A 23,401-nucleotide genomic window follows, 5' to 3' on the forward strand; every position below is an offset into this window, starting at 1 on the left:
AGAGACGGAGAGGGGCTGTATGCTACTTGCGCTTACCCATGCGACACCTTCACTGCATAGGAGGGAAGTGTCGCTAACCCTAATGTATAAATCTTTTATACACGGGAGCGACAGAGGGTGTGAGACACATATAAGAGAGCGCTGGAGAGCTGGCGCTGGAGAGCTGGCGCTGGCTGCGTGTACCTGCCCATGAACGATGACATCGATTCGGATCCCGTACACTTTGATGAGGATGCGAGACTCCGTGCCGTTCCTGTTGTAATACTTCGCAAACCTGAGAGAGAGATGCTGCTTACTGAATGCACACTGCTCTCTCAGACACGCGCACTGCTCTCTCTGACACGCGCACTGCTCTCTCTGACACGCGCACTGCTCTCTCTGACACGCGCACTGCTCTCTCTGACACGCGCACTGCTCTCTCTGACACGCGCACTGCTCTCTCTGACACGCGCACTGCTCTCTCTGACACGCGCACTGCTCTCTCTGACACGCGCACTGCTCTCTCTGACACGCACACTGCTCTCTCTGACACGCGCACTGCTCTCTCTGACGAGCGCACTGCTCTCTCTGACACGCGCACTGCTCTCTCTGACACGCACACTGCTCTGACGCGCGCACTGCTCTCTCTGACACGCGCACTGCTCTCTCTGACACGCGCACTGCTCTCTCTGACACGCGCACTGCTCTGACACGCGCACTGCTCTCTCTGACACGCGCACTGCTCTCTCTGACACGCGCACTGCTCTGACACACGCACTGCTCTCTCTGACGCGCGCACTGCTCTCTGACGCGCGCACTGCTCTCTCTGACACGCGCACTGCTCTCTCTGACACGCGCACTGCTCTGACACGCGCACTGCTCTCTCTGACACGCGCACTGCTCTCTGACACGCGCACTGCTCTCTCTGACACGCGCACTGCTCTCTCTGACACGCGCACTGCTCTCTCTGACACGCGCACTGCTCTCTCTGACACGCGCACTGCTCTCTCTGACACGCGCACTGCTCTCTCTGACACGCGCACTGCTCTCTCTGACGCGCGCACTGCTCTCTCTGACGCGCGCACTGCTCTCTCTGACGCGCGCACTGCTCTCTCTGACGCGCGCACTGCTCTCTCTGACGCGCGCACTGCTCTCTCTGACGCGCGCACTGCTCTCTCTGACGCGCGCACTGCTCTCTCTGACGCGCGCACTGCTCTCTCTGACGCGCGCACTGCTCTCTCTGACGCGCGCACTGCTCTCTCTGACGCGCGCACTGCTCTCTCTGACACGCACACTGCTCTGACGCGCGCACTGCTCTCTCTGACACGCGCACTGCTCTCTCTGACGCGCACTGCTCTCTCTGACACGCGCACTGCTCTCTCTGACACGCGCACTGCTCTGACACGCGCACTGCTCTCTCTGACACGCGCACTGCTCTCTCTGACACGCGCACTGCTCTGACACGTGCACTGCTCTCTCTGACGCGCGCACTGCTCTCTGACGCGCGCACTGCTCTCTGACGCGCGCACTGCTCTCTCTGACACGCGCACTGCTCTCTCTGACACGCGCACTGCTCTGACACGCGCACTGCTCTCTCTGACACGCGCACTGCTCTCTGACACGCGCACTGCTCTCTCTGACACGCGCACTGCTCTCTCTGACACGCGCACTGCTCTGACACGCGCACTGCTCTCTCTGACATGCGCACTGCTCTCTGACACGCGCACTGCTCTCTGACACGCGCACTGCTCTCTCTGACATGCGCACTGCTCTCTGACACGCGCACTGCTCTCTCTGACACGCGCACTGCTCTGACACGCGCACTGCTCTCTCTGACACGCGCACTGCTCTGACACGCGCACTGCTCTCTCTGACACGCGCACTGCTCTGACACGCGCACTGCTCTCTGACACGCGCACTGCTCTCTCTGACACGCGCACTGCTCTCTGACACGCGCACTGCTCTCTCTGACACGCGCACTGCTCTGACACGCGCACTGCTCTCTCTGACACGCGCACTGCTCTGACACGCGCACTGCTCTCTCTGACACGCGCACTGCTCTCTCTGACACGCGCACTGCTCTCTGACACGCGCACTGCTCTCTCTGACACGCGCACTGCTCTCTGACACGCGCACTGCTCTCTCTGACACGCGCACTGCTTTGACACGCGCACTGCTCTCTCTGACACGCGCGCTGCTCTCTCTGACATGCGCGCTGCTCTGACACGCGCACTGCTCTGACACGCGCACTGCTCTGACACTCGCACTGCTCTGACACGCGCACTGCTCTGACACGTGCACTGCTCTGACACGCGCGCTGATCTCTCTGACGCGCGCACTGCTCTCTCTGACGCGCGCACTGCTCTCTCTGACGCGCGCGCTGCTCTCTCTGACGCGCGCGCTGCTCTCTGACGCGCGCACTGCTCTGACACGCGCACTGCTCTGACACGCGCGCTGCTCTCTCTGACGCGCGCACTGCTCTCTCTGACACGCGCACTGCTCTCTCTGACATGCGCACTGCTCTCTCTGACACGCGCACTGCTCTCTCTGACACGCGCACTGCTCTGACACGTGCACTGCTCTCTCTGACACGCGCACTGCTCTCTCTGACACGCGCACTGCTCTCTCTGACACGCGCACTGCTCTGACACGCGCACTGCTCTCTCTGACACGCGCACTGCTCTCTCTGACACGCGCACTGCTCTCTGACACGCGCACTGCTCTCTCTGACACGCGCACTGCTCTCTGACACGCGCACTGCTCTCTCTGACACGCGCACTGCTCTGACGCGCACTGCTCTCTCTGACACACGCGCTGCTCTCTCTGACACGCGCGCTGCTCTGACACGCGCACTGCTCTGACACGCGCACTGCTCTGACACGCGCACTGCTCTGACACGAGCGCTGCTCTCTCTGACGCGCGCTGCTCTCTCTGACGCGCGCGCTGCTCTCTCTGACGCGTGCGCTGCTCTCTCTGACGCGCGCGCTGCTCTCTCTGACGCGCGCGCTGCTCTCTCTGACGCGCGCGCTGCTCTGACACGCGCACTGCTCTGACACGCGCGCTGCTCTCTCTGACGCGCGCACTGCTCTCTCTGAGGCGCGCACTGCTCTCTGACGCGCGCACTGCTCTCTCTGACACGCGCACTGCTCTCTCTGACACGCGCACTGCTCTCTCTGACACGCGCACTGCTCTCTCTGACACGCGCACTGCTCTCTCTGACACGCGCACTGCTCTCTCTGACACGCGCACTGCTCTCTCTGACACGCGCACTGCTCTCTGACACGCGCACTGCTCTCTCTGACACGCGCACTGCTCTCTCTGACACGCGCACTGCTCTCTCTGACACGCGCACTGCTCTGACACGCGCACTGCTCTCTGACACGCGCACTGCTCTCTCTGACACGCGCACTGCTCTCTGACACGCGCACTGCTCTCTCTGACACGCGCACTGCTCTGACACGCGCACTGCTCTCTCTGACACGCGCGCTGCTCTCTCTGACACGCGCGCTGCTCTGACACGCGCACTGCTCTGACACGCACACTGCTCTGACACGTGCACTGCTCTGACACGCGCACTGCTCTGACACGCGCGCTGATCTCTCTGACGCGCGCACTGCTCTCTCTGACGCGCGCACTGCTCTCTCTGACGCGCGCACTGCTCTGACACGCGCACTGCTCTGACACGCGCGCTGCTCTCTCTGACACGCGCACTGCTCTCTCTGACGCGCGCACTGCTCTCTCTGACACGCGCACTGCTCTCTCTGACAAGCGCACTGCTCTCTGACACGCGCACTGCTCTCTCTGACACGCGCACTGCTCTCTCTGACACGCGCACTGCTCTCTCTGACACGCGCACTGCTCTCTCTGACGCGCACTGCTCTCTCTGACACGCGCACTGCTCTCTCTGACACGCGCACTGCTCTCTCTGACACACGCACTGCTCTGACACGCGCACTGCTCTCTCTGACACACGCACTGCTCTCTGACACACGCACTGCTCTCTCTGACACGCGCACTGCTCTCTCTGACACGCGCACTGCTCTGACACGCGCACTGCTCTCTCTGACACGCGCACTGCTCTCTGACACGCGCACTGCTCTCTCTGACACGCACACTGCTCTCTGACACGCGCACTGCTCTCTCTGACACGCGCACTGCTCTGACACGCGCACTGCTCTCTCTGACACGCGCGCTGCTCTGACACGCGCACTGCTCTGACACGCACACTGCTCTGACACGTGCACTGCTCTGACACGCGCACTGCTCTGACACGCGCGCTGATCTCTCTGACGCGCGCACTGCTCTCTCTGACGCGCGCACTGCTCTCTCTGACGCGCGCACTGCTCTGACACGCGCACTGCTCTGACACGCGCGCTGCTCTCTCTGACACGCGCACTGCTCTCTCTGACGCGCGCACTGCTCTCTCTGACACGCGCACTGCTCTCTCTGACACGCGCACTGCTCTCTGACACGCGCACTGCTCTCTCTGACACGCGCACTGCTCTCTCTGACACGCGCACTGCTCTCTCTGACACGCGCACTGCTCTCTCTGACGCGCACTGCTCTCTCTGACGCGCACTGCTCTCTCTGACACGCGCACTGCTCTCTCTGACACACGCACTGCTCTGACACGCGCACTGCTCTCTCTGACACACGCACTGCTCTCTGACACACGCACTGCTCTCTCTGACACGCGCACTGCTCTCTCTGACACGCGCACTGCTCTGACACGCGCACTGCTCTCTCTGACACGCGCACTGCTCTCTGACACGCGCACTGCTCTCTCTGACACGCGCACTGCTCTCTGACACGCGCACTGCTCTCTCTGACACGCGCACTGCTCTGACACGCGCACTGCTCTCTCTGACACGCGCGCTGCTCTGACACGCGCACTGCTCTGACACGCGCACTGCTCTGACACGCGCACTGCTCTCTCTGACGCGCGCACTGCTCTCTCTGACGCGCGCACTGCTCTCTCTGACGCGCGCACTGCTCTCTCTGACGCGCGCACTGCTCTCTCTGACGCGCGCACTGCTCTCTCTGACGCGCGCACTGCTCTCTCTGACACGCGCACTGCTCTCTCTGACACGCGCACTGCTCTCTCTGACACGCGCACTGCTCTCTCTGACACGCGCACTGCTCTCTCTGACACACGCACTGCTCTGACACGCGCACTGCTCTCTCTGACACACGCACTGCTCTCTGACACACGCACTGCTCTCTCTGACACGCGCACTGCTCTCTCTGACACGCGCACTGCTCTGACACGCGCACTGCTCTCTCTGACACGCGCACTGCTCTCTGACACGCGCACTGCTCTCTCTGACACGCGCACTGCTCTCTCTGACACGCGCACTGCTCTGACACGCGCACTGCTCTCTCTGACACGCGCGCTGCTCTGACACGCGCACTGCTCTGACACGCGCACTGCTCTGACACGCGCACTGCTCTCTCTGACGCGCGCACTGCTCTCTCTGACGCGCGCACTGCTCTCTCTGACACGCGCGCTGCTCTGACACGCGCGCTGCTCTGACACGCGCGCTGCTCTGACACGCGCACTGCTCTGACACGCGCACTGCTCTGACACGCGCACTGCTCTGACACGCGCGCTGATCTCTCTGACGCGCGCACTGCTCTCTGACGCGCGCGCTGCTCTCTCTGACGCGCGCGCTGCTCTCTCTGACGCGCGCGCTGCTCTCTCTGACGCGCGTGCTGCTCTCTCTGACGCACGCGCTGCTCTCTCTGACACGCGCGCTGCTCTGACACGCGCACTGCTCTGACACGCGCACTGCTCTGACACGCGCGCTGCTCTCTCTGACGCGCGCACTGCTCTCTGACACGCGCACTGCTCTCTCTGACACGCGCACTGCTCTCTGACACGCGCACTGCTCTCTCTGACACGCGCACTGCTCTCTCTGACACGAGCACTGCTCTCTCTGACACGCGCACTGCTCTCTCTTACACGTGCACTGCTCTGACACGCGCACTGCTCTCTCTGACACGCGCACTGCTCTCTCTGACACGCGCACTGCTCTCTGACACGCGCACTGCTCTCTCTGACACGCGCACTGCTCTCTGACACGCGCACTGCTCTCTCTGACACGCGCACTGCTCTGACACGCGCACTGCTCTCTCTGACACGCGCGCTGCTCTCTCTGACACGCGCACTGCTCTGACACGCGCACTGCTCTGACACGCGCACTGCTCTGACACGCGCACTGCTCTGACACGCGCGCTGATCTCTCTGACGCGCGCACTGCTCTCTCTGACGCGCGCACTGCTCTCTGACACGCGCTCTGCTCTCTCTGAGACGCGCACTGCTCTCTCTGACACGCGCACTGCTCTCTCTGACACGCGCACTGCTCTCTCTGACACGCGCACTGCTCTCTCTGACACGCGCACTGCTCTCTCTGACACGCGCACTGCTCTGACACGCGCACTGCTCTCTCTGACACGCGCACTGCTCTCTGACACGCGCACTGCTCTCTCTGACACGCGTACTGCTCTCTCTGACACGCGCACTGCTCTCTCTGACACGCGCACTGCTCTCTGACACGCGCACTGCTCGCTCTGACACGCGCACTGCTCTCTCTGACACGCGCGCTGCTCTCTCTGACACGCGCACTGCTCTGACACGCGCACTGCTCTGACACGCGCACTGCTCTGACACGCGCGCTGATCTCTCTGACGCGCGCACTGCTCTCTCTGACGCGCGCGCTGCTCTCTCTGACGCGCGCGCTGCTCTCTCTGACGCGCGCGCTGCTCTCTCTGACACGCGCACTGCTCTGACACGCGCACTGCTCTGACACGCGCGCTGCTCTCTCTGACGCGTGCACTGCTCTCTCTGACACGTGCGCTGCTCTCTCTGACGCGCGCTGCTCTCTGACGCGCGCACTGCTCTCTGACACGCGCACTGCTCTCTCTGACGCGCGCACTGCTCTCTCTGAGTCTCGCACTGCTCTGACACGCGCACTGCTCTCTCTGACGCGCGCACTGCTCTCTCTGACACGCGCACTGCTCTCTCTGACGCACGCACTGCTCTCTCTGACGCGCGCACTGCTCTGACACGCGCACTGCTCTCTCTGACACGCGCACTGCTCTCTCTGACACGCGCACTGCTCTCTGACACGCGCACTGCTCTCTCTGACACGCGCACTGCTCTCTGACACGCGCACTGCTCTCTCTGACACGCGCACTGCTCTCTGACGCGCGCACTGCTCTCTGACGCGCGCACTGCTCTCTGACGTGCGCACTGCTCTATGACTCATGTATTGCTCTCTCTGACGTGAGCACACCTCTGACACGCTAACCACCCGTTGTCACATGCTAATAACCCTCTGACACAGGCTATCCACCCGCTGACACACGCTAACCACCCGCTGACACACGCTAACCACCCGCTGACACACGCTAACCACCCGCTGACACACGCTAACCACCCACTGACACACGCTAACCACCCACTGACACACGCTAACCACCCGCTGACACACGCTAACCACCCACTGACACACGCTAACCACCCACTGACACACGCTAACCACCCACTGACACACGCTAACCACCCGCTGACACACGCTAACCACCCACTGACACACGCTAACCACCCACTGACACACGCTAACCACCCACTGACACACGCTAACCACCCGCTGACACACGCTAACCACCCACTGACACACGCTAACCACCCGCTGACACACGCTAACCACCCACTGACACACGCTAACCACCCACTGACACACGCTAACCACCCACTGACACACGCTAACCACCCACTGACACACGCTAACCACCCACTGACACACGCTAACCACCCACTGACACACGCTAACCACCCACTGACACACGCTAACCACCCACTGACACACGCTAACCACCCTCTGATACACGCTAACCACCCACTGACACACGCTAACCACCCACTGACACAAGCTAACAACCCACTGACACACGCTAACCACCCACTGACACACGCTAACCACCCACTGACACGCTAACCACCCTCTGATACACACACTAATCCTGCGGACACACCTTTAACCTTCTGATACCCAAGCACCCACTGATCACACAGACACACTGACATGGAAACACACACACTGATCGCTCAATGACACAAACGGATCACTCAATAACACAGACATACAAACACATACTGATCGCTCAATCTCACACACACACACACACACACACACACACACACACACACACACACACACACACACACACACACACACACACACAACTAAATAACACAAAAACAGAAACACACTGATCACTCAATAACACAAACATCGACACACACACACACACACACAGATCACTCAATAATACACATATACACACACTATGATCGCTCAAAAACACACACAGCCCTCCTCCCCCGCTCACTCCCCCGCTCACTCGCCCGCTCACTCGCTCGCTGACCTGTAGTTATATCCGGTGGATGCTTGGCTCTGCAGGTCAATGCGTCTGAAGGAATACTGCGGCCGACACTTTGAGGTGTCCAAATCCAGGTTACAATTCCAGTTAATGATCACCCCGATAATACCTCCCTGCATGTGGGGCACAGGCACAGGATGAGCCCCCCGATAATACCTCCCTGCATGTGGGGCACAGGCACAGGGTGAGCCCCCCGATAATACCTCCCTGCATGTGGGGCACAGGCACAGGGTGAGCCCCCCGATAATACCTCCCTGCATGTGGGGCACAGGGTGAGCCCCCCGATAATACCTCCCTGCATGTGGGGCACAGGGCGAGCCCCCCGATAATACCTCCCTGCATGTGGGGCACAGGCACAGGGTGAGCCCCCCGATAATACCTCCCTGCATGTGGGGCACAGGGTGAGCCCCCCGATAATACCTCCCTGCATGTGGGGCACAGGGCGAGCCCCCCGATAATACCTCCCTGCATGTGGGGCACAGACACAGGGTGAGCCCCCCGATAATACCTCCCTGCATGTGGGGCACAGACACAGGGTGAGCCCCCCGATAATACCTCCCTGCATGTGGGGCACAGACACAGGGTGAGCCCCCCGATAATACCTCCCTGCATGTGGGGCACAGACACAGGGTGAGCCCCCCGATAATACCTCCCTGCATGTGGGGCACAGACACAGGGTGAGCCCCCCGATAATACCTCCCTGCATGTGGGGCACAGACACAGGGCGAGCCCCCGATAATACCTCCCTGCATGTGGGGCACAGGGTGAGCCCCTCGATAATACCTCCCTGCATGTGGGGCACAGACACAGGGCGAGCCCCCCGATAATACATCCCTGCATGTGGGGCTCAGACACAGGGCGAGCCCCCCGATAATACCTCCCTGCATGTGGGGCTCAGACACAGGGTGAGCCCCCCGATAATACATAAGAACGTCTGTATACTGTATAAATCCTCACTCACTGATTCAGCACCATAATGTAGCTATACACACATATATTTATACACACACACACACACACACACACACACACATATATATATATACACACACACACACACACACACACACACACACCTTAACTTGTTCCTCTACACTTTAAACCCAACGAGACATATTTACGAATGGGCCATCAGGTGTCTTCCAGCGGCGGAAGGTCTCTTCTGCATTAGCACCCCTTAGTAAATATGGGCCACTATGTGTGTCAGAAGCCCGAGTAGTATTTTTTTGGTGAGCATTTTTTCCCATTTCTCAAGGATAAGATACAAACACAAGATATTCAGAAGATAATGCAAGTAGTTCCCTGCAGTATATACATGATACACTCCTGTAGCCCGCATGCTGACATTGTGCATTACCGCCAAACCCCCAGAGACCGCACTAAAGCCACATCTCGCCCCTTTGCCCACATTGTGCCCTCTGAGTCTCCTCACCTTCCCTGCCAGCTGGGTGAAGTTGGCCTTGGCCTGGCTCACGATGAAGCCCACGGAGAATATGGGGCAGTAGGGGGAGCGGGAGGGGTGGTAGGTGCAGTTCCTCAGGAAATGGGCGTTCTGCCCCTCAATGTTACCCCTGAGAGGAGAGGGGGACACAAAAGTGACAGAGCCCGTCAGATGTCACCCAGAGAGGCAGGCAGTCCATATAATAACACTATTACTACGCTACCCAGAGAGGCAGGCAGTCCATATAATAACACTATTACTACGCTGCCCAGAGAGGCAAGCAGTCCATATAATAACACTATTACTACGCTGCCCAGAGAGGCGGGCAGTCCATATAATAACACTATTACTACGCTGCCCAGAGAGGCAGGCAGTCCATATAATAACACTATTACTACGCTGCCCAGAGAGGCAGGCAGTCCATATAATAACACTATTACTACGCTACCCAGAGAGGCAGGCAGTCCATATAATAACACTATTACTACGCTGCCCAGAGAGGCAGGCAGTCCATATAATAACACTATTACTACGCTACCCAGAGAGGCAAGCAGTCCATATAATAACACTATTACTACGCTACCCAGAGAGGCAGGCAGTCCATATAATAACACTATTACTACGCTGCCCAGAGAGGCAGGCAGTCCATATAATAACACTATTACTACGCTGCCCAGAGAGGCAGGCAGTCCATATAATAACACTATTACTACGCTATGATAGGCCGAACATCACACGATTTACAGTCTTCCTTAAAGATATATTAAAATACTCTATAAAGGGACATTGTTATTATTAGGGCTAGCGGCACCCAGGAGGCGGGTTACCATTTGAAAACCAAATCTGCTGGGAGGTTGCCTAGCTACTAGGTGCCTTATTGCGTTAAAAACTTTCGAGATCAAATTGACAAGTGTCTCAAAGATCATTCCCAGTGTAACTGGATTTGTTAAAAAGATATAAATCGCCCATATAGTGAAATGAATGATTTTCCCCTTTTTTTTTTTCTTTGCAGAAACACATTAAAATGTCTATATTATTGGCTACCGATTCAGTTTACACGGGAAAAAAATGAGTTTAAAAAAAAAAAAAATCACTTTTACTGTATATTTCTAAGGAAGATAGTTCTATAGAGAAATTGTTATATATATATACATATCAGGTACTTTTTGCTTTCTATGTGGGATTACAATTGAAACTTTTTGAATCCCAGGTTAAGCGTGAATAATGATGATTGATTATAGAGTATCCATGATGGGTCCTTACTTGGAAAATCCAAACTGCGGAAAGTGGATATTGTTCTTGATTAGAATGGTGAAGTTTGGGACAAACTCCTGAAGCGATTCACTGGGAGGAGAGAAAGAGAGAGGGACAAGGAGATAGAGGAGGAGAAGGGGGAGGTGGAGAGACGAGGGGAAGAGGTGGGGAAGAAGTAGGAGGGGGGAGGTATGGAAGGAGAGATACAGGGAGGTATGGAAGGAGAGATACAGGGAGGGAGGGAGGTATGGAAGAAGAGATACAGGGAGGGATGGAAGGAGAGATACAGGGAGGTATGGAAGGAGAGATACAGGGAGGTATGGAAGGAGAGATACAGGGAGGGAGGAAGGTATGGAAGGAGAGATACAGGGAGGGAGGAAGGTATGGAAGGAGAGATACAGGGAGGGATGGAAGGAGAGATGGAGGGAGGGATGGAAGGAGAGATACAGGGAGGGAGGGAGAGAGAGAGATACAGGGAGGGATGGAAGGAGAGATACAGGGAGGGAGGGAGGGATGGAGAGATACAGGGAGGGAGGGAGGGAGAGAGAGAGAGAGAGAGGGAAGGAAGAGGGAGGTAGTGTTGTAAAAAAAAAAAAGTGAGGTAAGAGGAGAAGTGAAATTGAAATGAGAGAGACATGTGATTAGATAATAGGGTTAGCGATGGCTACCTCTTCTGGGATTCGAGGGAGCCTCCAGATTCCTGGAAGTAAGGTGGTCAGACCATGCTGAATTTCTGGAAAGTGAAAAGCTAGTGACTTATCCCACAACACTACGGTATTAGATTGTAAGCTCTGAGGGGGAAAGCTGTCCCCCTTCCCTGTGATTATTTGGTGAGTAACGCTGTGTCACTGCACATATCGCGACACTGCGTGGTGTTGTATCGCTCAGCGACATTCCGTTGTATTGTTACATCTCTACGCGACATTACAGAGCTCTGCGTGGCATTATATAACTCTGTGACACTGGGGGGTATAGTATTGCTCCCCATGCAGTTCCCCACCCTCCGTGGTCTCCCCTCCCTGCAGTTCCCTGCTCTCCGTGGTCCCCCCTCCCTGCAGTTCTCCTGATCTCCGTGGTCCCCCCTCCCTGCAGTTCCCCGTGGTCCCCCCTCCATGCAGTTCCCCACTCTCCATGGTCCCCCCTCCCTCAGTTCCCCACTCTCCGTGGTCCCCCATTCTCCGTGGTCCCCCCTCCCTGCAGTTCCCCACTCTCCGTGGTCCCCCCTCCCTGCAGTTCCCCACTCTCCGTGGTCCCCCCTCCCTGCAGTTCCCCACTCTCCGTGGTCCCCCCTTCCTGCAGTTCCCCTGATCTCTGGGGTCCCCCCTCCCTGCAGTTCCCCCGATCTCTGTGGTCCCCCCTCCCTGCAGTTCCCCCGATCTCCATGGTCCCCCCTCCCTGCAGTTCCCCCGATCTCCGGGGTCCCCCCTCCCTGCAGTTCCCCCGATCTCCGGAGTCCCCACTCCCTGCAGTTCCCCCGATCTCTGTGGTCTCCCCTCCCTGCAGTTCCCCCCTCTCCGTGGTCCCCCCTCCTGCCTGCAGTTCCCCCGATCTCCGTGGTCCCCCCTCCCTGCAGTTCCCCCGATCTCCGTGGTCCCCCCTCCCTGCAGTTCCCCCGATCTCCGTGGTCCCCCCTCCCTGCAGTTCCCCCGATCTCCGGGGTCCCCCCTCCCTGCAGTTCCCCGCTCTCCGTGGTCCCCCCTCCCTGCAGTTCCCCCGATCTCCGTGGTCCCCCCTCCCTGCAGTTCTCCACTCTCCGGGGTCCCTCCTCCCTGCAGTTCCCCCGATCTCCGTGGTCCCCCCTCCCTGCAGTTCCCCACTCTCCGTGGTCCCCCCTCCCTGCAGTTCCCCCGATCTCCGGGGTCCCTCCTCCCTGCAGTTCCCCGCTGGTGGTGACAGTGACACTAACCTGGTCACAAATTCATCTTCCAGGGGGCACCAGGCAAAGACCTCACAGGTTTTGAGAGAGCCGCGCACGGACGTCACGCAGCGTCCGGTCTGCTCCCCTGCGGAAGGGTACACAGTGGTATTGAGTATTACCATGTTTTAAATTCACACACCTTAATCTTCCTCTTTTGTGTTACAGTATATAGTTACATAGTTACATAGTTATATATTATATGATGGACTTGACTTTTTCAACCTCAAGTCCAACCTACAGTATGCTAAATGTACACGACAGATACTTTATCCTATATCCGTACTTACAGTATATTGACCCAGAGGAAGGCAAACAAAAAACCCCAGTGTCATATCATCCAATGATATCTCATAAGGGGGAAAATAAATTCCTTCCCGACTCCAAATATTGGCAATCACATTTCTCCCTGGATCAACATCCTTCCCATGTATACTTATTTGGTATATCCCTGTATACCTTCCCTTTCTATAAAAATGTCCAACTTTTTTTGAACAAATCTATTGTATCTGCCATCACAGTCTCCATGGGTAAGGAATGCCACATTGTAACTGCCCTTACTGTAAAGAACCCTTTCCTTTGTTGCTGGTGAAATCTACTTTCTTCCAACCTTAAGGTATGACCCGAGTCCTTTGTACTGCCCTTGGGATGAATAGTTATTTTGAAAGCTCCTTGTATTGTTCCTGAAGGTATTTGAATATAGTTATCATATCCCCTCTTGGATGCCTTTTCTAATGTAAACAAATAATTTAGCTAGCACCTCCCCATAAATCAGATTTTCCATCCCCTTTTACTAATTTGTTGGCTCTTGTCTGCACTTTTTCTAGTTTTTATGGAGTGGTGCCCAAAACTGTACTCCATATTCAAAATGTGATCTTACTAATGCTTTATAGATGGGCATAAGTATGTTTACTTCCCTTCTATCCATTCCCCGTTTAATGTAAGATAAGATCTTGTTTGAAATTTGCAACTACTGTCTGACACTGGACGCTGTTGCTAAGCCTGCTGTCTACAGTACAAGCACTCATAAATCCTGTTTATTCTTGTTTCCCAAATGCATAACCTTACATTTATCTGTATTAAACCTCATCTGCCATTTACCTGCCCACGTTTCCAGTCTCTCCAAGTCCTTCTGGAGAGAAATTACATCCTGCTTTGATTCTACTACCTCACACAATTTAGTTTCATCAGCAAAGATGGAGACTTTGCTCTCGATCCCAACCTCCAGGTCATTAATAAACAAGTTAAAAAGCAGGGGTCCCAGTACCGATCCCTGAGGTACTCCACTCACGACTTTAGCCCAACCGGAAAAAGTTCCATTTATGACAACTCTCTGTTGTCTAATCTTCAACCAGTTTTCAATCCAGGTGCATACATTATTACTGAGTCCAATTTCCTTTATTTTGTATATATAATAGTAAATGAGTACTTGGGTAATAGTACTCTAAATTAGTACCACTAATATAGTACTATATTATAGAGAGAACTCTTGGAAGCTTGTCTTATAATATCGAGTGTTAGTCAAAAGGTATCACCTAATACTCAAGTACTCATTTACTAATATATATTTACTAAAATATATATATATATATATATATATATATATATATATATATATATACACATATACACACACACGTATATGCGTTCTTCTTTATAATCCCTGTCTGACACCCCCTAACATTCACACCCCCAATCCTTAAGAGGACCAGCTGTGCGGCTGGACTAAACTCCATCCTGAGTCATACTCGGTCCCACCATAAGCAGTCACGTGGCCCCTTATTCCCTGCAGAGTGTCAGCTCTCAGGATCAGGGCCCTGGTTACCTCCTGTATCTGTGGCGCTTGTCGGTCCTTATTTGTATGTCACTCTGTGTATGTCATTGATACCATTCTGTTTCCTCCTTGTACCGCACTGTGGTATATGTTGGTGCTTTCCAAATAAATAATAATAATAATCCCTGCGTTAATATTCAGCACAATATGTGATGCTCAAGTCTCCTCCTGAAGTGCATCTTGTGTCAAGCGAGTGACTGTGGGGCCCTGCCGCAGAGCTGCCATCTTTAAAGAACCCCCGGTGTAGAATGATTCGTGGTGACTTACCGTGGCCGAGCTGATGCATCTCTCCCCGGTTACAGTCTTCATCCGAGATGCAAAGAGCATCCGGTACATTCCTACTCTGAAAGAGACCGTTAGCGGAGAGAGAATCGCAAGGAGAGAGAGAGAGAGAGAATTGCAGAGAGAGAGAGAGGAGGGAGAGAGAAAGAATTGCAGAGAGAGAGGGAGAGAGAAATAATTGCAGAGAGAGAAGGAGGGAGAGAGAAAGAATTGCAGAGAGAGAAGGAGGGAGAGAGAAAGAATTGCAGAGAGAGAGGGAGAGAGAAATAATTGCAGAGAGAGAAGGAGGGAGAGAGAAAGAATTGCAGAGAGAGAAGGAGGGAGAGAGAAAGAATTGCAGAGAGAGAAGGAGGGAGAGAGAAAGAATTGCAGAGAGAGAGGGAGAGAGAAAGAATTGCAGAGAGAGAAGGAGGGAGAGAGAAAGAATTGCAGAGAAAGGAGAAAGAGAGAAAGAATTGCAGAGAGAAGTAGGGAGAGAGAGAATTGCAGAGAGAGAGAGAGAGATGGGAGAGAGAAAGAATTGCAGAGAGAGGAGGGAGAGAGAAAGAATTGCAGAGAGAGAAGGAGGGAGAGAGAAAGAATTGCAAAGAGAGAAGGAGGGAGAGAGAAAGAATTGCAGAGAGAGAAGGAGGGAGAGAGAAAGAATTGCAGAGAGAGAAGGAGGGAGAGAGAAAGAATTGCCGAGAAAGGAGAAAGAGACAGAAAGAATTGCAGAGAGAAGTAGGGAGAGAGAGAATTGCAGGGAGATAGGAGAGACAGAAAAAAGTGACAGAATTACATAGAGAGAAGGAGGGGGAGCGAGAGAAACAATTGCAAGGAGAAAGAGAAGAAAGCGACAGAAAGTATTGTAGAGAGAGAGAAGAAAGAGACAACCACAGAGAGAGAGAGAAAAGAAAGGATCACAAAGAGAAGATATGGGGAGAGAAGAAAGAGGGAGGGAGAGAGAGGCAACCCGAGAGAGAAGAAAAAGAGGGATAGAGAGAAGATATAGAGAGAGAAGTGAGAGAGAGAATCACAGTGAGAGGTGATGCTGTTATCAGAGCACCCTGCTCGTTACCCTTCTGTAATGTGCTGCAGATCCCCCGCTATTTTGTGTAACTGCCCCCTCACCTCGGGGCAGGTCCCCAGAGTCTGTATCTTGGTGCTTTCTGTCCTGGTTATAATGGTGAAGACGCTGCCCCCCTAATACGCAGAGATAGAAGGGGGACGGGGTGAGATCAGCAATGCCCCCCTCCCCCTCCTCTGATCCCCCCCCCCCCCCCCCACCCCAACTTTGTGTTCTCACCTCCGGGGGCTTCACATACTCGGACACATCCCAGACCTTCTTTGTCCCTCGGGGGGCTTTGGACATGGAGACCCCTTTGACCTTCGTGATGACGGCGCTCTCCGGTCCCGTCTCACGCGCCTGGTATCCCTTCTGCACCACAAACACATACCTGGGGGAGAGGGTGGGACTGAGCGACGCTCTGCGGAGCCCGGAGGGTGAGATGCTCTGCAGATCTCACTAGTAGGGAAGGAGGTAATGAGACGGCGCTCTGCGGATATTACCAGCAGTTGGTTGTGCAGGAAAGTAACTCTGGATCCTGTGCCCCCTGCACTGTGACTCCCTGTGCCCCCTGCACTGTGACTCCCTGTGCCCCCTGCACTGTGACTCCCTGTGCCCCCTGCACTGTGACTCCCTGTGCCCCCTGCACTGTGACTCCCTGTGCCCCCTGCACTGTGACTCCCTGTGCCCCCTGCACTGTGACTCCCTGTGCCCCCTGCTCTGTGACTCCCTGTGCCCCCTGCTCTGTGACTCCCTGTGCCCCCTGCTCTGTGGCTCCCTGCTCTGTGCTCCCTGCTCTGTGACTCCCTGTGCCCCCTGCTCTGTGACTCCCTGCTCTGTGATTCCCTGTGCCCCCTGCTCTGTGACTCCCTATTCCCCCTGCTCTGACTCCCTGTGCCCCCTGCTCTGTGACTCCCTATTCCCCCTGCTCTGTGCTCCCTGCTCTGTGACTCCCTGTGCCCCCTGCTCTGTGACTCCCTATTCCCCCTGCTCTGTGCTCCCTGCTCTGTGACTCCCTGTGCCCCCTGCTCTGTGACTCCCTGCTCTGTGCTCCCTGCTCTGTGCTCCCTGCTCTGTGACTCCCTGTGCCCCCTGCTCTGTGACTCCCTATTCCCCCTGCTCTGTGACTCCCTATTCCCCCTGCTCTGTGACTCCCTATTCCCCCTGCTCTGTGACTCCCTGTGCCCCTTGCTCTGTGACTCCCTATTCCCCCTGCTCTGTGACTCCCTGCTCTGTGACTCCCTGCCTCTCCTTCTCTGTGACTCCCTGCTCTGTGGCTCCCTGTGCTCCCTGCTGTGTGACTCCCTGCTCTGTGACTCCCTGCCTCTCCTTCTCTGTGACTCCCTGCCTCTCCTTCTCTGTGACTCCCTGCTCTGTGGCTCCCTGTGCTCCCTGCTGTCTGACTCCCTGCTCTGTGACTCCCTGCCTCTCCTTCTCTGTGACTCCCTGCCTCTCCTTCTCTGTTACTCCCTGCTCTGTGACTCCCTGTGTCCCCTACTCTGTGACTCCTTGTGCTCCCTGCTCTGTGACTCCCTGCCTCTCCTCTGTGACTCCCTGTACTCCCTGCTCTGTGACTCCCTGCCTCTCCTTCTCTGTGACTCCCTGTTTGTGACTCCATGCTCCCTGTTTGTGACTCTGCTCCCTGCCTCTCCTTCGCTGTGACTCCCTGTGCTCCCTGCCTCTCCTTCTCGGTGACTCCCTGTGCTCCGTGCTTGTGCTCCCTGCGCCCTCGTCTCGCTCCCTGCGTCTCCTTCTCTCGGACTCCCCATGCTCCCCCTCCCCTCTGGCTCACCACACAAAGTAGACGATGATGAGAAGTTGGAGCAGTCTATAGATGGTCCCCAGCTGAAGGTTCTTCACCACAATAACTTTGGGGGTCTCGTAGTCCCACATCTGCCCGAAGCAACTCAAGAAGCGGACTCCGCACCCAGTCATGGGCACAGACTGGCACGGGGTCCTGTCAGCGGGCACAGGGTCCCAGAACTCGCTGGGGGAAGCTCCACTGTTGGCGCTTCTGCTACTGGTTTATACTGGAAGAGGAGGCAGAGTCCCAGTCTACCCAGCCTCTGTCAGGGTCTGAATCCTCTGCTGGCTCCTCCCAGGGAATGTCTGTAAACTAATTACCAATGCTCTCATAAGGATGGGGTGGGAGTTGGGGGGGAGCACTGGAGACTAAGGGGGGTGGGGGGGTACAGGTGACCATGGTACTCTGCTGCCCTCTAGGGGACAGAGAAAGACTGGTTTCTGCATGTGTTAAGTTCAATACAAATCAAATTAAATCAAATAAGCTTTATTGGCACGGCGGAAGAACATTTCAGTATTGCTAAAGCTTGAATAACAGGGGTAGGGTATAATGATTCCACGTTATCTGCATACATGTTATGCTTTCACATTCGCTGTCACATGGGGCCAGGGCCGCCAACAGGGTGGGTCTGTCGGGCTTGACGTCCCAGGCCCGTCGGCCGGTCCTCTCGCAGCCGGGCCCCGGCTCTCCCTTAGCAGCAGCCTGCATGACTCCATCCCTCTGTCCCACGCTGACGGGGGAGGGAGTGAGTGAGGAAAAGAGGGAGTGAGACGGAGGGGAGAGAAATACATGGGAAGAGGGTGGGAAGTAGAGGGGCTCATGAGGTGTGAAATGGGCGGGGGGGGGGGGGCTCGCAATACCTCCGGGGGGAAGGGGGGGCGGACATGACTCTAGTCCTGAGCCCCGAGAAATCAGTTGGCGGCCCTGCATGGGGCAGGGCTCACCTCTCTGGGGCCAAATGAGTTGGTTTTATTAGCCATGAAAGTATATGTCAAGTTAGATTCCGGCAGGGTCTGACGCTAAGGGGAAGGAAATGAGACTCCATATAGCAGCTCCCTATAACTATCCTAATTCTCCATACTTTATAACCGCTGCCTGTAACTCCTATTGCCCCATATAACCTCTCCCTATAACACTTATTACCCCATATAATCACTGCCTGTAACTCTTATTACCCCATATAACCACTCCCTATAACTCTTATTACCCCATATAACCACTCCCTATTACTCCTCCTATTGCCCCATTTAACCGCTCCCTATAACTCCTCCTATTGCCCCATATAAACGCTCCCTATAACTCCTATTGCCCCATATAACTGCTCCTTATAACTCCTCCTATTGCCCCATATAACCGCTCCCTATAACTCCTCCTATTGCCCCATATAACCGCTCCCTATAACTCCTCCTATTGCCCCATTTAACCGCTCCCTATAACTCCTACAACTTGCCCCATATAACCGCTCCCTATAACTCCTCCTATTGCCCCATATAACCGCTCCCTATAACTCCTATTGCCCCATATAACTGCTCCCTATAACTCCTCCTATTGCCCCATATAACCGCTCCCTATAACTCCTCCTATTGCCCCATATAACTGCTCCCTATAACTCCTCCTATTGCCCCATATAACCGCTCCCTATAACTCCTATTGCCCCATATAACTGCTCCCTATAACTCCTATTGCCCCATATAACCGCTCCCTATAACTCCTCCTATTGCCCCATATAACTGCTCCCTATAACTCCTCCTATTGCCCCATATAACCGCTCCCTATAACTCCTATTGCCCCATATAACCGCTCCCTATAACTCCTACAATGTTGTGCCAAAACCTGTATTTTTGGAGCTTAATTTTTAGCCAGTGTTCTATGCCTGACCTTGAGCGCCCTCTCCTGGTCACCGGTGCTCACGGCACATTTCATACGCAGTCTGCACTTGGGGTGAAAGTGAATGATTGTTGCCATTACATCAGGGATAACACGAGCTGATGGATACATTTATATGAATGCATTGCTTTGATGTACACAGGGGGCTCTGAAAAGGGGCTTCTTGTCTCTTCCATCCCTGAGACAATCGTTCTGGGACATTTGGTCGCTCGCTGCCTTTTTGCCGGAACCAAATCTCCGCTGGTGTTTCGCCGCTACTCCCTTCCCGCCGCCGCCCTCTGCACCGCTAAAGGAAGTCCCTAGCCTTACCCCTTACCCTAAACCCTAATCTTAAACCCTAATACTAACGCTGCCTCCTACACATAAAACCTAACCCTGCACCCTCAATCCCCGACCCTAAAGCCCCTTACCCTAATCCCGACCCTAAAAACCTAACCCCTTACCCTAATCCCCCAACCCTAAAGCCCCTTACCCTAATCCCGACCCTAAAAACCTAACCCCTTACCCTAATCCCCCAACCCTAAAGCCCCTTACCCTAATCCCAACCCTAAAAACCTAACCCCTTACCCTAATCCCCCAACCCTAAAGCCCCTTACCCTAATCCCGACCCTAAAAACCTAACCCCTTACCCTAATCCCCCAACCCTAAAGCCCCTTACCCTAATCCCGACACTAAAAACCTAACCCCTTACCCTAAATCCGGCGGCTGCGGTGGAGGCCTCTCTGCGTTAGAACTCCGGCGGCTGCGGTGGAGGCCCCTCTGCGTTGGATCTCTGGTGGCTGCGGTGGAGGCCTCTCTGCGTTGGAACCCCGGCGGCTGCGGTGGAGGCCCCTCTGCGTTGGATCTCCGGTGGCTGCGGTGGAGGCCTCTCTGCGTTGGAACCCCGGCGGCTGCGGTGGAGGCCCCTCTCTGCGTTGGATCTCCGGCAGATGCGGTGGAGGCCTCTCTGCGTTGGATCTCCGGTGGCTGCGGTGGAGGCCTCTCTGCGTTGGAACCCCGGTGGCTGCGGTGGAGGCCCCTCTGCGTTGGATCTCCGGTGGCTGCGGTGGAGGCCTCTCTGCGTTGGAACCCCGGCGGCTGCGGTGGAGGCCCCTCTCTGCGTTGGATCTCCGGCGGCTGCGGTGGAGGCCTCTCTGCGTTGGAACCCCGGCGGCTGCGGTGGAGGCCCCTCTGCGTTGGATCTCCGGTGGCTGCGGTGGAGGCCTCTCTGCGTTGGATCTCCGGCGGCTGCGGTGGAGGCCCCTCTGCGTTGGATCTCCGGTGGCTGCGGTGGAGGCCTCTCTGCGTTGGAACCCCGGCGGCTGCGGTGGAGGCCCCTCTCTGCGTTGGATCTCCGGCGGCTGCGGTGGAGGCCTCTCTGCGTTGGAACCCCGGCGGCTGCGGTGGAGGCCTCTCTGCGTTGGATCTCCGGCGGCTGAGGTGGAGGCCTCTCTGCATTAGAACTCCGGCGGCTGCGGTGGAGGCCTCTCTGCGTTGGATCTCCGGCGGCTGCGGTGGAGGCCCCTCTGCGTTGGATCTCCGGCGGCTGCGGTGGAGGCCTCTCTGCGTTGGATCTCCGGCGGCTGCGGTGGAGGCCTCTCTGCGTTGGAACCCCGGCGGCTGCGGTGGAGGCCTCTCTGCGTTGGATCTCCGGTGGCTGCGGTGGAGGCCTCTCTGTGTTGGAACTCCGGCGGCTGCGGTGGAGGCCTCTCTGCGTTGGATCTCCGGCGGCTGAGGTGGAGGCCTCTCTGCATTAGAACTCCGGCGGCTGCGGTGGAGGCCTCTCTGCGTTGGATCTCCGGCGGCTGCGGTGGAGGCCCCTCTGCGTTGGATCTCCGGTGGCTGCGGTGGAGGCCTCTCTGCGTTGGATCTCCGGCGGCTGAGGTGGAGGCCTCTCTGCATAAGAACTCCGGCGGCTGCGGTGGAGGCCTCTCTGCGTTGGATCTCCGGCGGCTGCGGTGGAGGCCCCTCTGCGTTGGATCTCCGGTGGCTGCGGTGGAGGCCTCTCTGCGTTGGATCTCCGGCGGCTGCGGTGGAGGCCCCTCTGCGTTGGATCTCCGGCGGCTGCGGTGGAGGCCTCTCTGCGTTGGATCTCCGGCGGCTGCGGTGGAGGCCCCTCTGCGTTGGATCTCCGGTGGCTGCGGTGGAGGCCTCTCTGCGTTAGATCTCCGCCGGAGACTTGGTCGGGCCATAATGCCCCTTAACATATGTCCCATTCCGGAGACAAGATCGTCACATATAACAGTTTCCCCTAAATCTAATTAGCCAACGTTTGCCCTGCACGTTTAACTCTTTCACTACCGGAAAATTCCACCCTTATTTGAATTTAAAATTCAATTAAACCTCTGACATTGCAGAAGGCGTCAAGTTTAATAGGTAGATAATAATAATAATAGCATGTTCTTGTATAGCGCTGCTAGTTTTACATAGCGCTTTACAGAGACATTTTGCAGACACAGTCCCTGCCCCGTAGAGCTTACAATCTATCGTTTTGGTGCCTGAGGCACAGGGAGATAAAGTGACTTGCCCAAAGTCACAAGGAGCCGACCCCGGGAATTGAACCAGGTTCCCCTGCTTAGCATAAGTTTCTTAAGGTAACCGAACAGAGTGTCATGTTACCCGGCAACCAGGCTAAATGCCTCATTAGGAAGTGGGTACATGACGGGTAATCTCATTTCTGGCCCTCGTTAGGGGGAGGTGACCTTTGTGACATCTCAGGTGACAGGAGGTGCCCCGTCATAAGGAGTCATGTCACTACGAACCCTGGACTTTCCATGCGGTGTGTGTCTGCGTGTCTGGGGGCAGAGGGTGCGCTGGGCTCCCCTTCCCACGAGAAGAGACGTGTGTGTGTGTAAATAAACACAGGTAATTCCGACAGAGTACAAGGGTCAGATACAAGATCAAATGTGTAAATATATACACAGCGGGAGAGAGGGGACGGCGTAGGAAGAGGCCGGCAGAGCACCAGGGGAGAGCCGGTGCTGCGGCAACCAGAGGGCCCAACTTCCAGCGCCGGCCGCCCACATCCTCCGGGGCACTTGTCCCTGCTCTCCCCCCCCCCCCTTGTTGGCGGCCCTGACTGCGGTTTCTGCCTCTCTTCTCCACGTTGCTCCAACACATTTTTCTAATTTGATCCTCCCATCTTACTTGTGGTGCCCTTCGAGTACCATTTTTGTCCACCATTGGTTATTTCCTCTTTTGATACCGTATGTCCACCCCACCGCCATTTTTATTTCTTCACCCTGTTTTAAATTACTTTTCTTCCAACCCCATTCATTCTTTTTCCCTGTCTCTATGGGTAATACCCAGCATGCATCTCTCCATACTACTTTGCGTTGTCTGAAGCTTCTGGATTATCTTCACATTTATGGTCACAAGTTTCCCATCCGTACGTGAGCGCGGGCCGGATACACGGGTCCTACACTTTCCTCTTGAGGCACCGTGGAAGGTTCCCATGAAAGAGTGTCTTGTTTCTGCCAAATGCCTCCATCCCGTCTTCATTCTCCTATTGTTTTCATTCGGAAGGCTCCATCCAT

The 23,401-nt window shown here is 55.9% G+C and overlaps 1 protein-coding gene across 1 annotated transcript; it reads right to left on the reverse strand.

Moving 5' to 3' along the window:
- Window positions 1-32: 32 nt before the first annotated feature.
- Window positions 33-18,257, reverse strand: P2RX2 (purinergic receptor P2X 2). The gene is made up of 10 exons (XM_075567951.1): window positions 17,988-18,257; window positions 16,436-16,586; window positions 16,261-16,332; window positions 15,136-15,211; window positions 13,026-13,122; window positions 11,129-11,209; window positions 9,857-9,995; window positions 8,410-8,537; window positions 184-274; window positions 33-92 (listed from the first exon to the last, which is right to left on the reverse strand). The coding sequence occupies exons 1-10, from the start codon at window positions 18,128-18,130 to the stop codon at window positions 33-35; spliced, it is 1,038 nt and encodes a 345-aa protein (XP_075424066.1). The 5' UTR covers window positions 18,131-18,257.
- Window positions 18,258-23,401: the final 5,144 nt, after the last annotated feature.

Source organism: Ascaphus truei, chromosome 13, assembly GCF_040206685.1.
Source record: "Ascaphus truei isolate aAscTru1 chromosome 13, aAscTru1.hap1, whole genome shotgun sequence".
NCBI classification, from domain to species: Eukaryota; Metazoa; Chordata; class Amphibia; order Anura; family Ascaphidae; genus Ascaphus; species Ascaphus truei.

Bases quoted from the DNA above. Each gene is read 5' to 3' on its own strand.
- P2RX2 (XM_075567951.1), bottom strand. From the start codon at position 18,130: ATGACTGGGTGCGGAGTCCGCTTCTTGAGTTGCTTCGGGCAGATGTGG. The intron at 16,587-17,987 runs GTGAGCCAGAGG...CCTCTCCCCCAG, and splicing joins ATCATCGTCTACTTTGTGTG to GTATGTGTTTGTGGTGCAGA. The intron at 15,212-16,260 runs GTGAGGGGGCAG...GGTCTCTTTCAG, and splicing joins CTCTGGGGACCTGCCCCGAG to AGTAGGAATGTACCGGATGC.